The following is a 12,915-nucleotide window of genomic DNA, read 5'->3' as shown; positions in this document are numbered from 1 at the left end:
CGGGAACCTCGCGCCGGGCCGTCTCCCCCCCCGCCACCCCCAACTCCTTTGGCGTCCTTGGAGGGCGTTCCCGTCCCCGCCTGGTGGGGTCCCCGGCCCAGCGCCTTCCTGGGCCTGGCGGGGACACGCCGTTTCTCTCCTCTTCCTGTTGGAAGGCACTGCAAAGACAGCCCCTCGGCCGCTCAGGCAGCCGGACCTTCCTCAAGACATGTTGTCTTCAACAGAAATGAGTGGCTACACATTCATCTCAGCAGACCCTAGAACCAAGATGAGCAGGGGTGGCGGGCCCCCACAGTGAGTCTCCGAGTCAGAGTCGCTCCAGCAGCCCCTGGGCATTCTGCGGCCAACCTTGAAAGCAAAGCAGAAAACTCTCCCACCGCGCTATGTGAGGGACTTTTGCGTGCTGCCTGATCATCGCTTTGGTTTTACCTAACACTGAGCCAAGTGCTGAGACAGATGTGAAAAAGTAAACGAGGTGCTTTCTGCCCCCCCAGCTGCTCAAAAGCCCTTTACCGGTGACAGCACGAGTGAGGCTGGTGTTCTCCGGGTTCCTCTGGCCGTCGTGGTCTCCGAGGGGGGCCGTATCTGTTGACAGGCCTGGCTCTGCCCACAGATGGAGCAGCTCTTCAGAGGGCTGCCTCCTGCCCATCCCCCCTCACCCCAGGGCCCTGTGTCCACTCAAGGTGGCTGGCATAAGCCGTTGGCATCATACAACTCTATTATTATTATTATTATTATTTATTATTTTGAGATAATTATAGATTCACAGTAAGTTCAAAAAGAAGTGCAGAGGGTCCCATCTACTCTTCACCCAATGGCTTCCAGTGATAGCGTCTTAATAACTAAAATAAAACCGGCAAATTGACATTGGTACAATCCCCGAATCTCAGATTTTGCCAGGCATACAGGTTGTAATTGCCCGAGATCAGTGGCTCTAATGTGGAGTGGCAGACCTAGTTTTGCTCCCTCCGATCACGGAGCTTTGTTTTATTAGAATTCCCCCAAATTTCCAGTTAGGCTCCTCTAGCCGTGGCGGTATTTTTGCTCTAACTGATCATCCAGGAGTGTTGAGTTTCAGGCGTGGGCCAGCGGCAGCAGTTCTCCCTCAGGTGTGCTGTGAGTGACGCCGTTTTACCCACCAGAACGGTCTGGATGGCCGCGGGGGCCACGTGGCACCTTCCACAGGAACTGCTTGCCGCATTTGGTAAACCCCTAACTTTTCTTGGAGTTTTCTCCTTGTCCTCTGGTAACTGGATACTAAGATGAGAATCTTCCTGGAAAATTCAGATCCCACCGAACTATCATTGTAGAAATACAGAAGTAACTACTTTCTGTTTTCAGATATACTCTTCTTTATTGTTTGTAAATACACCTCAAGCTTTTAAAATGTCATTAAAAGGAGTATTTCCCTAACATTGTTTTTGGAAATGAGAACTCTAGAGGATCTGTACAGAGCCTGGTGCACACACGTCAGACTGTGGAGGTAAATGCCGCCGGATCCCAGTCTGACTTCACCTGGGCCCAGTGTGGGCTGGTGACCGGCAACAGCTAGGAATATTTCAAGAAAATTATGACCAGAACACCTGCCACAGAAGGTTCTTTTTGCCCCTGCTGGTCTCGTTCTCTGGTCTGTCAACTGTCATCCTGAATCTGTTTTGTTTTTAGAATCAACCTAGATGTAACCCAACCCACAGGTCGCATGCGTTGGCTTTCTCTCCAGAGTGAGAGCGGCTGAGGACTGAGTATTGGCTGGTCCCGTTCAAACTATGTTGTCTGTGAATAGCATCTTGCCTCTTACAGTCAGGGGTGAGTTAGATGTTAAGTTAGAATGTAAAATCCACGAGTACTGCTATTTCATTGTCTGTCTTTTCACACCTTGCCACAAAGAGAAGTCAAGCCATTTAGAGACAGTTCCTCATTTCTAACCGTTTTCTGTTTAATCGTTAACTTCGTGGATGTTAAAGGCCAACAAATTGTCAGCTACCGTCGTTCCTATAACTGAAGCTGTGAGGACATTTTTTTTTCAGAGCACGTTTTTTAGCTCCTAACGTATCTGTGGGCTAAACGAAAATCTGTGGAAGAGAAACAGTTCGGGTGACACTGACCCCCTTCCTCCCAGAAACCAGGTTGTTGGCATCAACCTGGCCAGCTTGCACGGTCCGTGTCAATCCACCGCTTCTTGGGTCCTCTTCATCAGCAAGGCAGCTGGTGGACTCTGCCCGCTCGTTGGACAGCGGGTCCTCTGAATGCGAACAAGGCCGAACGCCTGATTTTCTTGTCACTTAGGCTTCTGCTGATGGGGGGCCTGGTGTGACGGTGTCGGGGCCCCTCTCTCACCTGGTGATGTATGGAAGGTGAGTCAGGGGCGGCTGGGAGGATGGAAATGGAACACGCCGTGATTAAGGGCGCACTCCTTCATACATCGATCCCCCGTGCAGAGCGGATTTCAACATTTCTAATAAAACCGTAGATCAGGACCTTTGCACCCTTGGAGCGTCTTGGGCTCTAAGACAAGACCCTCTGTGCCCTGCGCCTGCGACAGCGTCCTTGGGCAAAAGTCTGTAATTTAATTGCCTGAAGAAAATCTATTTTTTCCCTATTCCCATTTACTCTGATCATTTCCTCAGAATTATTCTTAAACTTGGTTAAATGGGTCTTTTCTCCTTTCTTCTCGGTGGTGCCCTGCTTCCTCTCCAGGAGTGTACCATTAGGGGCTGAAACCTAATCTAATATCTCACGTGTGTCATTTCCTTTCCCCAAGCATCCACTCTCTTTGGTTACATTGTTCAGTGAAGTCGTCCTCTTTATCCGTTTCCAGGCTGTGACATTTACTTTGCATGATTCATTTATTTGGGGTCTTAAACCATCCTAGAATTTAAATTTGCGTTATATTTGAAAGACAAACAAAATCTTGGTAAAAATGATGTATGGCTTTTGGCTGAAACTGGCATGTGTTCCCACCTTGATTATCATGGAATTTCGTCCATTTGTTAGGGATTATGAAATGCCAGCCCCACCCACCTATGGAGTACCCTGAGCCCTGAGCAGGGGCTCCTCCCGGCAGAATCACCACTCTCCCAGGGCTCTGTGACCTGCTCTCTCCCACCCCTGCAGCCCTCCCCTGCTCTCTGGCTTCTGAAAGGAGGGGGTTCCCAGCGTGCATCCTCCCCAGCTCCTCCGGGATCGGCTCCAAGCCGGTGACTCAGCGACGTCATCTCCAGCCCAGTCCTCTCATGCCCGGCTTTGCTCCCCTGACGCCTGTTGGGCCCCGGCCTTGCCTTCCTGGTCCTCTGCACCTGCCCACCTGTCAACTGGGCCAGGATCCTTCCTGGAGTGGAGTCTCAGCGTCTCCTCCTGCCTACTCCTCTGTCAGCAAGAGTGAGCACCTCTTCCCTCTGGCACTGCTCTCTCGAGGCCCGTCTCCTCTCTCTGACTAGTTCCCCTTCTTCTAGCCTCTCTCCCTTCTACATCCTTCCACACATGCCCACACCCCCCCCCCCCGCAATCATCCCTCAAAGGCAGACTTGACCTTGCTGGTTTCTGTTTCAGAACCTCCAGAGGCTCCCAGGTGCCGGCCACTGTGGTGCTTCCCCAACCCCCGCGTGACCAGCACCTCGCGGTCTGACCTGCAGGGAACCGCTCTGCCCTCTGGGTCCCTTTGACTTGTGTAGGTGCCTCCCCCCGCCAGGTGGTGACTTTGTGTCTGTCTTTCCAGGTAGGTTGTGGATCCTGTGAGGGACAACAGTATCCCTTTTAGATCCTAGCTCCTCCTGCGCTAGAAGGACCCCTGGCACACGGACTGCTCCTCTCCAGGGATCTCCCAAGAACACGTGATCCAGGGACCTTCTGTGAGCACGTGATTCCGGGCTCTTCCATGAACACGTGTTCCAGGGCTCCGCGCTCTGCCAGGCCACCTTTCCGTTTGGCCTGGAGTGTGGTCAGGGAGGACCGTTTTGTTAGAAGACCGCCCCCACAATACACAGCGTGCACCACGTACTCACAGGCCTTTGCAGGGGGACAGTTTCCACTGAGGGATAATCCACATACCATACAATGCAGTGGTTTTCAGTGTAGTCGCCAGATTGTGCTGCCATTACCACTGCCCAGTTCCAGAACATTCTCCCCCAAGAGATCCCACACCCGTTAGTAGTCGCTCCTCAGCCCCTCCCCCTGGTCCCTGGCAGTCACTGATTTCCTCTCTGTCTGTGTATTTTCTTATTCTGGGCTTTTTATAAATGGGTTCCCACAGTGTGTGGCTTCTTCCACGTAGCGTAGTTCTCAAGATCCACCCACCTTGTAGCATGTTCAGTATTTTATTCGTTTTTTGTGTGAATATATGAACAATTTTCTGTCGTTTGGATAAAGCACACCTTGTTTATCCAGTCATCAGTTTCTGGACACTTCAGCTGTTTCCACTTTGGGGCCATTTGTGAAAGACGCTGCTGTGAACGTCTGTGTGGACGTTTCTGTGTGAACGCGTGTTTTCGGTTCTCTTGCTCATACGCAGGAGTGGATTTGCCGGCTCGTGTGTCTGGTGTCTGGGGAAGCTGCCCAGCAGTTTGCTACGGCAGCCGCACCATTTCAGGTTCTCACGGTCTCCCCCCGTCCCCACCACCGCCTGCTGCTGGTCACCCTCGTCTTCTTGATCATGACCGTCCTGGCAGGTGTGAGGGTCCTCCCTCTGTGGCTTGGCGTCCACTGCCCTGGTGGCGCGAGAGGCTGAGCGTCCTTCCGTGTGCTTGTCGGCCGTGTGTCTCTCTTCTTCGGAGAAACGTCTGTCGGTTCGTCGCCCATACTTTACTTGTGTCGTCTTTTGCTTACCGAGTTACAAGCGTCGTCGTGTCCTCTGAATGTGCGACCCTTACCAGAGGAGCAGCGTGCAGATGCTGTCCCTCACGCTGTGGGCTGTGTGTTCACTTTCTGGACAGAGCCCTTTGAAGCACAAAAGCTTTTTACTTTGATGAAGCCTAATTTTCCTGTTTTTTTACTTTGGTGGCCTGTGCTTTTGGTGTCGTATCTCAGACCAGGAAACATTTTAAAGCCTTATCCTTTGATCAACGTTCGAAACACCACCCAAGACATGAAAATGCACTGTCGTCATCCTCTGCATCCTCTGCTTCAGAAGTTCCTGGTAGCAGGACCAACAGAAGAATCAGCGCACTCGTTCCCTGGTTTTAGGAAGCGGTCTCAGCCAGTCCTTCTCAGGGCTCAGGTTGGCCACCGTTGACTCGGCTTCTTACGAGGATTAACCTATGTCTGTGGACGTAGCGGTCCTCCGTCCACCGCTGTCTCCTTGTCACCAGGCTCCTGCGAGCCCAGGACCTGTCCCTGCGTGAGGAGTGTCCGCCTTCTTTTCTCCATCTCTTCTGCCACCGCCACCCCCACCTCTACTCCATCTCCTCTTCCCTCCAAGTTGGGGGACCGGCCAGCCCGTTCTCTGTCTAGACCATTCACAGAGTTTCCGGTCATGTCACTTCTGCAAGGAAACTTCCCACCTTTTCCACTTGCCCGAAATATACGTGCCATTCACTTCTGAAACTGGCAAAGCAGAAGTATAAAATATTAAGACGTTTGTCCAAGCTCGTTGACTGAACACAGAGACGTAGGGCGGCCTGGCCTCTTCACGCCCGGGGGCGCCCTGGACTCCCCTGAGCGCTGGCGGACCTTCTCAGGGCGATCTAGAAGCGTGTTTCGCCCTTGCCTCAAACCATCCAGGCAGCCCTGCGCCCCTGGCCCTCCTGCTGCCCCTGGGGCTCCAGTCTCCTCCTCCTCCTTCCAGCTCGGGCTTCTCTGGGCAGGAAATGCTCCTACCCCCCCAGACCCCCATTGGTTAGCCCCTTCCCTGCACCTCCGCGCAGAGCCTCCCTTCTTGTCCCTGTGAGCTGCCTGGCGCCGGCGTGAGCACAGTTGTCCTTACTCCGGGGGCGCGGGCTGGGCGAGGGTGGCTCACTGTACCCAGACCCGCGTGCGCCGGACGTGGCTCTTGAGCAGAGGGGAACTTGCTTTCTGAAAATGGCCGAGCCGCTCAAGATCATGTTTCCTGAGGAGAGTGAGGTCATGTACAGGCAGGTCTGTGGAGGACACTGACCGTTCTCCAGCTCAGCCCGTTTTGTCGTTCCTGGTGCCCAGCATTTCAAGCAGAGGGTCTCTGTAGAAAGATGTGCTCCTTCTGGGGCGGTTCCCGCAGCCCCGTGGATGGTGTTGCTGTTTGAGCTCTTTAAATCCCATCTGTCAGATTCTCCACGACGTTCTGAAAAATTTGAGCCCTAATGTTTTGGCCTATTCTGGGTTTTCCTTGGCCTATTTCTGGGTTTTCCTATGTCTGAATCAAATGGACTGTTCCAGCGTCATTATCCTTAACAGCCAACCTTTCACCTTGTATGTCCCCCTTCGGCTCAGGGAAGCTTGCCCTGCCCTCCCAGTGGGTGAGACAAGATCATCTGATTAGTCCATACTCCGTTCTCTCCAGGGGCGCTTTTTCACTATGAAACATTTCATACCTACAAGAAAACATATGACATTTACCCTGCTGTGGGTACCAACCAGTGTATTTGTACCTACCGTGTGCCACCTCCTGCCCCACCCAGATCCCCCTGGTGACAGCCTCACTGCACGTGTATTCTTCAGCAGTTTCACTTTGCCCTTCAGTCACTTGCTTTTTTTCATTGAACATGTTTTGAGTTTCATTCATCTAATATACAAACCTGTGTTTTTCAGTGCTGTATAGTAGTATTCCACTGGGTGGTTGCATTTATTGGTAGGCATCAGGAGGCCACCTCCTCCAAGGCCATTTTGTTGGTGTGAGTTGAGTATGGTGTTTACTCTGGGGAATATGGAGACAGCCCAGGCAAGAAGGGCTTCAAGGGTTGAAAAAAGTTCAGTCTGTAATAAAGCATCTTTTAAACAGTTCTCTTTTTTCCATGACTTAAAAAAATAAATGGGATTATTTCAAAATAGGAGTTGTTCCAAGAAAGATCCTGAATAAGTAAAAAGAATGCCATGACTGTTATTTTATGAATTTATAAAGGCAGCGTGGTCTGTGGGTATCAATGCAGCTTAAACCTGTACACTCAAGTTTCGGTTATAGGTTGATTTATATACCCACGCATATTTAAGTCAGTTGATTTACTCTCATTTGGAGTTTAACTCCCATCCTTGAACAAGATCTGGAACTTAACCCCATGTGTTTTAGAATTGAAGATATTAGTTGAAAGCAGTAAAGGTGAGAAGATGGGGGTTCTAGTCCCAGTTGCACCCCTGAGTAACTGTGACTCCAGAAAATCACTTGAATTCTTTGAGCTTCCATTTCCTGATCAGCAACACGGAGACCATGGGACTTGCCCCAGTTCCTGAGGGTCTAATGTAAAGCCCACCGAAAGCCTGACCAGGGGTTCCCCTAGTTTATCCACCACATTCTTTCTGGAAGACAAAACCATAAGCCCACCTTGAGGGCTGGGAGTTGCGGGCAGTCCACGCTTCGTGCTTCTCCTGCGTGCTGGAACCTGGGTCGGTGCTTCCTCACGTGATTCCATCCAGCCTCCCCGCAGCTCCGAGAGCAGATGTCAGCATCCACGCAGCACACAGAAGGCGGTGGGGCTGGGCGGGGCGGGGTAGGGGCTGGAATTCAAATGCAGGCCTGTCTGCCTGCAAAGAGCAAGCCCCTTTCTGACTGCCCTGCGGCTGCTGCCATTGCTGAAAATTAAAACAAATAATAATTTAAAAGACAATGATAATCATCAGAATAAAGTTGGTGGGGGGCTGGGTCTGATTCTCCAGGTCGGGCCCCCAGCAGAGCCTCCCTGGAGAGTTTCGGAAAGCTGTCTTGGTGGTTTCTGATAAAATGTAAACAGCTAAGACATACTGCCTCTTTATTCAAGTCAAGGAATATTGGTAAGTGATAAAAATTCTTACATGAAAATGCAGACAGAATAGATCACTTGAAAACTCAGAAATACCCGGAAACCAAGATGCATTTCTAGTTAGTGATTGGAATGTTCTCTGAGTTGAGTAATCGGGGAAACTCCCTCTTTAAAAAGTGCTTTACTGTGCATGGTATTTAGTGAACTAGTAATTCAGGACAGAATTTAAGTCTCACGTTTGTTAGTGGACTTTTCTGAGAACAGAAGGGCAAAGACTGGTCTTGAAACAGGTGTTAGCTTTGTGTCCAGATGCCTCTGTCATCAGTCCTGGGACCTGCTTTCGGTCACAGGTCCCCAGTTATCCACTCCTGGTGTTGCTTCGGCGTCCAGTTCACATCTTAACAAGTCTTAGGCATGAGGAGAAGAACCTTGCAAAGCATTTGATGTCTAAATTATAAATGCCTTTCTTAATAGAAAGCAACCAGCACGGCAGCCATAAGGGTGTCAGGTAAGAAAAGATGAGAAGACACCGATCCTAGTGGCCCTTGCTAATAGCTCTACCAACAAGTTCAGTTAAGATCCCAGAGCTACATTATTTAAAGCTACCAAAAAAAAAAAAAAAAAGATTTTAGCACGCGTGAGCTTCTTGGCTGTTTCTGAACGGTGCCAGAGCTGGGGTGGTGCTTGTTTTCTCTTTGTCATGGTGTTTACGCCCCCTGGCTTGGGCCACGAGTGAAAATGCATTAAATGATCTCCAGTCCCTAATGGATGTTTGTCTAAGTGACAGCTCCCAGCTCAGCTATGTTCAGCTCGGGAATAGTGTCACCCAGCCTGGGGTGGGAGTGTGTGCTCCGGGTGCCGCTGGGGACCCTTCCACAACACTTCCTCCTCTCGGACCCAGATTTAGAAGCTCCTTTCGTGCCCGTCTGTCTCCGCAGGGCCTCCACTGAGGAGTCCGACCATTAATATTTATTGAATCCGAGAATCTCAGACCTGGATTATCCCCCGCTGTGAGTCTAGTGCTGGACTTGCTCTTAGGAGCCCAGGCCTCTCAGCATTGACAAGGACAAGCTTGTGGACAATGGGAAAGTGTCACTCAGGACGAGGATGGCGGGCTGCCCTGGGATCCTGTGGATGGGGGTGCACAGGGCACCCCTTCGTGGCTGACGGTGAGCTCGGTCAGCACCACGGCTGCTCCTCCAGATGTGTGGCCTCGGCTGCGTCCTGTTTAGCAGAGCACACCCGCACATCCATTTCATCAGCGTCATCCTCAGCGCTGTGTGCGGGTGTCCAGGCACAGCAGGGCCTTTGGGGCCCAGCAGGACGGGGCTGCAGAGGCCACCCTGTGCCGACCTGGCCGCCAGCGCTGAAAGGGGGCCTGGACGCGAGCGCTGACAGCGGCCCAAGGCTCAGGTGGTCCTCAGCCATGAGTTTAGCTCGGCTCTTTGAGTAATTTGTCACGCCTGGCTCGGCCCCTGCTGGGCCCGCACGTGCCAGCTCGGTGTCAGAGCGCCTGTCCGCCAGCCGGCCGCTCAGGCCCGGCGTCCTGCTGTTCGCGGCCCAGCGGCTCGCAGGGGCCGTGCTCAGAGGGCCACGCACAGCGACAGCCAAGTGCTGTGCAGAATGAGCATGTTCGTAATGAGATGTGAATGGCATCAGTGGGTCCCTCCAGACCCAGGCCCGAGCGGCGACGTTTGGCAGCCGGTCCATGAGGGCGAGTCCTGGGGACTTGCGCCCGCAGAGCAGGCCCCTGCGGCCCAGGCCTCCAGGTGCTGTGACCGTCCATACAAAGGACCATCCTTCACTGGGGGCCACTTTCGAGTCTTCAAACTCATTTTCCTGTTTGAAAGTGGCATAGAGCCAGGTTGAAAAGAAACTCTGGAATAGCACCGCCCGGGAGAGCTTCCCACGGTGACAGGCGTGTTCTGTACCCACGCTCAGGGGGCCGAGCAACTGAATTTCGACTTCTTCAGTCAATTTAGATTGAAATGTAATTTTCGATGGCTCCTCGCTACCGTGTTGCTCAGCACAGCCGTTAGTGCCTCTGGTCCCACAGGCTGGAAGCCTTTCTTTGAATGTAATTGAAGGAAGGGGAGAAAGAACCTATCCTGAGAAATTCATGTGTGTACTTCGCCAGAGGAAGATAGAAAAATATTTTCCTCTTTTGAAACACTCACCAGGAGTGGGTGCAGCTCAGTGGTAGAGTGTGTGCTTAGCATGCAGGAGGTCCTGGGTTGTTCAATCCCCAGGACCTCCGTTGATATAAATACATAAATAAGTAACCTAATTACCTCCCCCCCAAGAATAAACAACAACATAAAACACGTGCTTACTGACCACCAATTGACATAATTTTCACCAGCTTAAGTTTTGAAAGAGGCCGTTTTGAAAAGTTAGTTTTAAAATACAGTGAGAAATGCTGAAATTACTTTCGCCTCTCCGGAGCGGCGAGCAGTGAGCGGGTGGTGACCCGCACTGCCTGTGCTCCCGGAGAATTAGCACGATTTTGCAAAAGGACTAAAACACGTGTGTTAACTTGCGTCGATCACGAGGACGGGGGAGTGAGGACGCCGACTTCCCGACCGTTAGTGCGCGGAGCCGGGTGTGCGGTGCTGGGTCCGCTGTGGGCCGTCCTGACGCTGTCCTGCCGTTGGACGGCGTGGTTCACCCTCCGAGGGGACAGAAGCCGCACACAAAGGGGGAAGGTTTGCTTTCTGCCCGTGAAAGGCTGCCACGCACAGGGGTCCTATCAGGGCAGCTGGGAAGTGGCTCCAGCGGGTTACGCTCGTAAGTCTTATTGGTGGCTGGTTTTTGATTACACATTTGAATGCGTGTGCTCCAGACTGCAGTTTTAATTAAAAGGCAATAGTCTTTTTTTTTTTTTTTTTTTTTTGCTGTGTGCTCCCTGCTAGCTTCTTCCACTTACTAGTTCTTATTTTCAGATGCTCGTGGCCTCTCGGCTTGAGGCTCTGGTGTGCCCACCTGGGAGCATGCTGTCCTGGCCTTCCCTCCACCCAGTGGCGGGCACCACCTTCTGTTTTAAGCATGTATCACCAGTTTTTGCCTGAAGTAGCGATTCACGTTGTCAGCGGGCTGAGAAGAGCGTTTCATTCACGGAACAAAGAAGGGCAAGCAGCCCTGCCCACGGCTGTGGGTGGGGTCCCGGTCATGCCTCTGTGTTTGTTTGTTTGTCCCAATCAACCTTAGCTCCTTGGATGCGATTCTGTAACCGTTGGCTTACACATTTTTTGGCAATACCTGTTTGGGCACAAAGTCTAACAGACACTGAGACCTCAAAACCGGGATGTGGCCACAAATTATGACTAACGTTAATTCTCTGACAGGGTGTTTACAAACTGGCCAGGTACGTTCTTCCCCACATGAGTGCAAAAGGCGCCCAGCTGTACTGAACACAAGGTGAACTCTGTCACTGTTATGTGTGTCCTGCTGCCCGTTCGCTTGGCTCCTTAACCCACTCCTGCAGCTACGAGGAGCGAGCTCGGTACCTCGAAGCGGTAATTCAGAACCACCGGGAAGTCATGACGTTCGAGGACTTCACAGCCCAGGTCTTCTCCCCGTCCCCCGGCTACTCCCTCGGCGGAACCGGTGAGTGTCTGCGCCGTCCTCCCTCCCCCGGCCCCGAAGTGCCCCCGCGCCACAGACGTACACCTGTTTTGCACAGATAAACGCTCGCAGATGCAAGAAATGCGGTCTCCCTCTGCATCAGCTGATGAATGTCAAAAGGAGCGGTGACATCCATTTTAATTTGCTTTGTATCCGAGCTGTTCCCCCGGTTCTGTTCTTCCGCTCTCCTGTTAACTTCTGCGTCTAGTGGGGTTAATGAACTTTCTCTCAGTGATGTGCTCCGGCCCGCTCGGGAGTGTGGGTTTCTTGCTGAGCTGGAAATATGCTGTTGAAAAGTGGGGCCCGAAATCAGCGTTCACTTATCAAAAAGAGTTCCTCACAGTCGGAGCCGTTGCTACCAGTGCTGAGCGGGGGTTACGCTGTGGAGACCCCGGGTGAGGGGCTGACATGGGGAGAGGGGGGCAGCCCCTGGTCCGTCATCACACGGGTGGCGAGCACCCCTGTCACGTGGACAGGCCGCCGAGAGCAGCAGCTGGTGGGGAACCTGCTAGAAACGATCAGAAGCACTCTCACTCACCAGACCAACCGAAATTCCAAAATTTTTGTGTTTAGGTTTTACTCTTTTTATATTTCCCATTTAGGGGGAAAAAATGTGTGCTGGCACCTAAACCAATGAAATGATCACTGAGACCCCCCCAACACACACACACACACACAGAGTAGAATTACTCATACATTTCTGTGTGTAGTTTCGGGTCAGTTGCCTTTCCAGAAGGCAATGGGGTGTTCAGTCAACGCAGGCTGAGACCCTGAACGAGGGCCCCCTCCTCCCGCCCGGCCAGCGCAGCTCTTAGAGGGCCTGACAGATTTCCACCCCGTGTCACTGCTCTCCCACCGCCGCCTGGCTCCTCCCGTTCTGACTTGTTAACAAATATCTTACACACAAAGTGAAAAAAAATTAAATTCAGTGAAATAAATCACCTACAAATAAAACCAGCCATGCATCATTGTTGAACATCGCTGGCTGCAGTCCTGGCCTCCCCGCGCTCTGCGGCTGATAAGAGGGAGCGGCCGGCGCTGGCGCGGGGGCCCGGAGCAGCAGGCAGAAGGCCGGGGAGATAAGCGGGCTGGCGGAGGTGCGGGGCCCCGCGATTTACATAATCACGCAGGCCTGGCGGGGCGGCCGGAGCCACGCCGGCCTCTGTCCGTCTCTGCTGAACTGCAGTGAGCACCATGAGAAAAGCCCACACGAAGCTGCAATTAATGTTTCTCACGTTAAAAAAGTAGGGCAGCTAGTGAGTCGAATTCTCTTATACACTCTGCCAACATCCTAAGACCAAAAAAAAGTCAGTTTCAAGAGAAATGAAGATTTCATTCCCAGTCTGGCTGCAGGTTTAAAACCACTTCTGATGTTTAGGTGAAGGAGCACAAAGGATCAAAGCTCGTTTTGAAAAAACAAAAAGTTCTCATT

At 52.1% G+C, this 12,915-nt stretch overlaps 1 protein-coding gene across 5 annotated transcripts in view; it reads left to right on the top strand.

Annotated features, from left to right (window-relative positions):
* The window catches only part of RALGAPA2 (Ral GTPase activating protein catalytic subunit alpha 2), a 264,651-nt gene that overhangs the window by 232,345 nt on the left and 19,391 nt on the right, over positions 1-12,915 (top strand). For all 5 annotated transcript variants that reach the window (XM_031434392.2, XM_064475925.1, XM_064475924.1 and 2 more), the window contains one exon: positions 11,344-11,465. In XM_031434392.2, the coding sequence (XP_031290252.2) occupies positions 11,344-11,465 (122 nt within the window). The remainder of the gene's footprint in view (positions 1-11,343; positions 11,466-12,915) is intronic.

Source organism: Camelus dromedarius, chromosome 18, assembly GCF_036321535.1.
Source record: "Camelus dromedarius isolate mCamDro1 chromosome 18, mCamDro1.pat, whole genome shotgun sequence".
NCBI classification, from domain to species: Eukaryota; Metazoa; Chordata; class Mammalia; order Artiodactyla; family Camelidae; genus Camelus; species Camelus dromedarius.
Note: the sequence above shows the minus strand (reverse complement) of the source record. Positions and strands in the feature narration are given on the sequence as shown.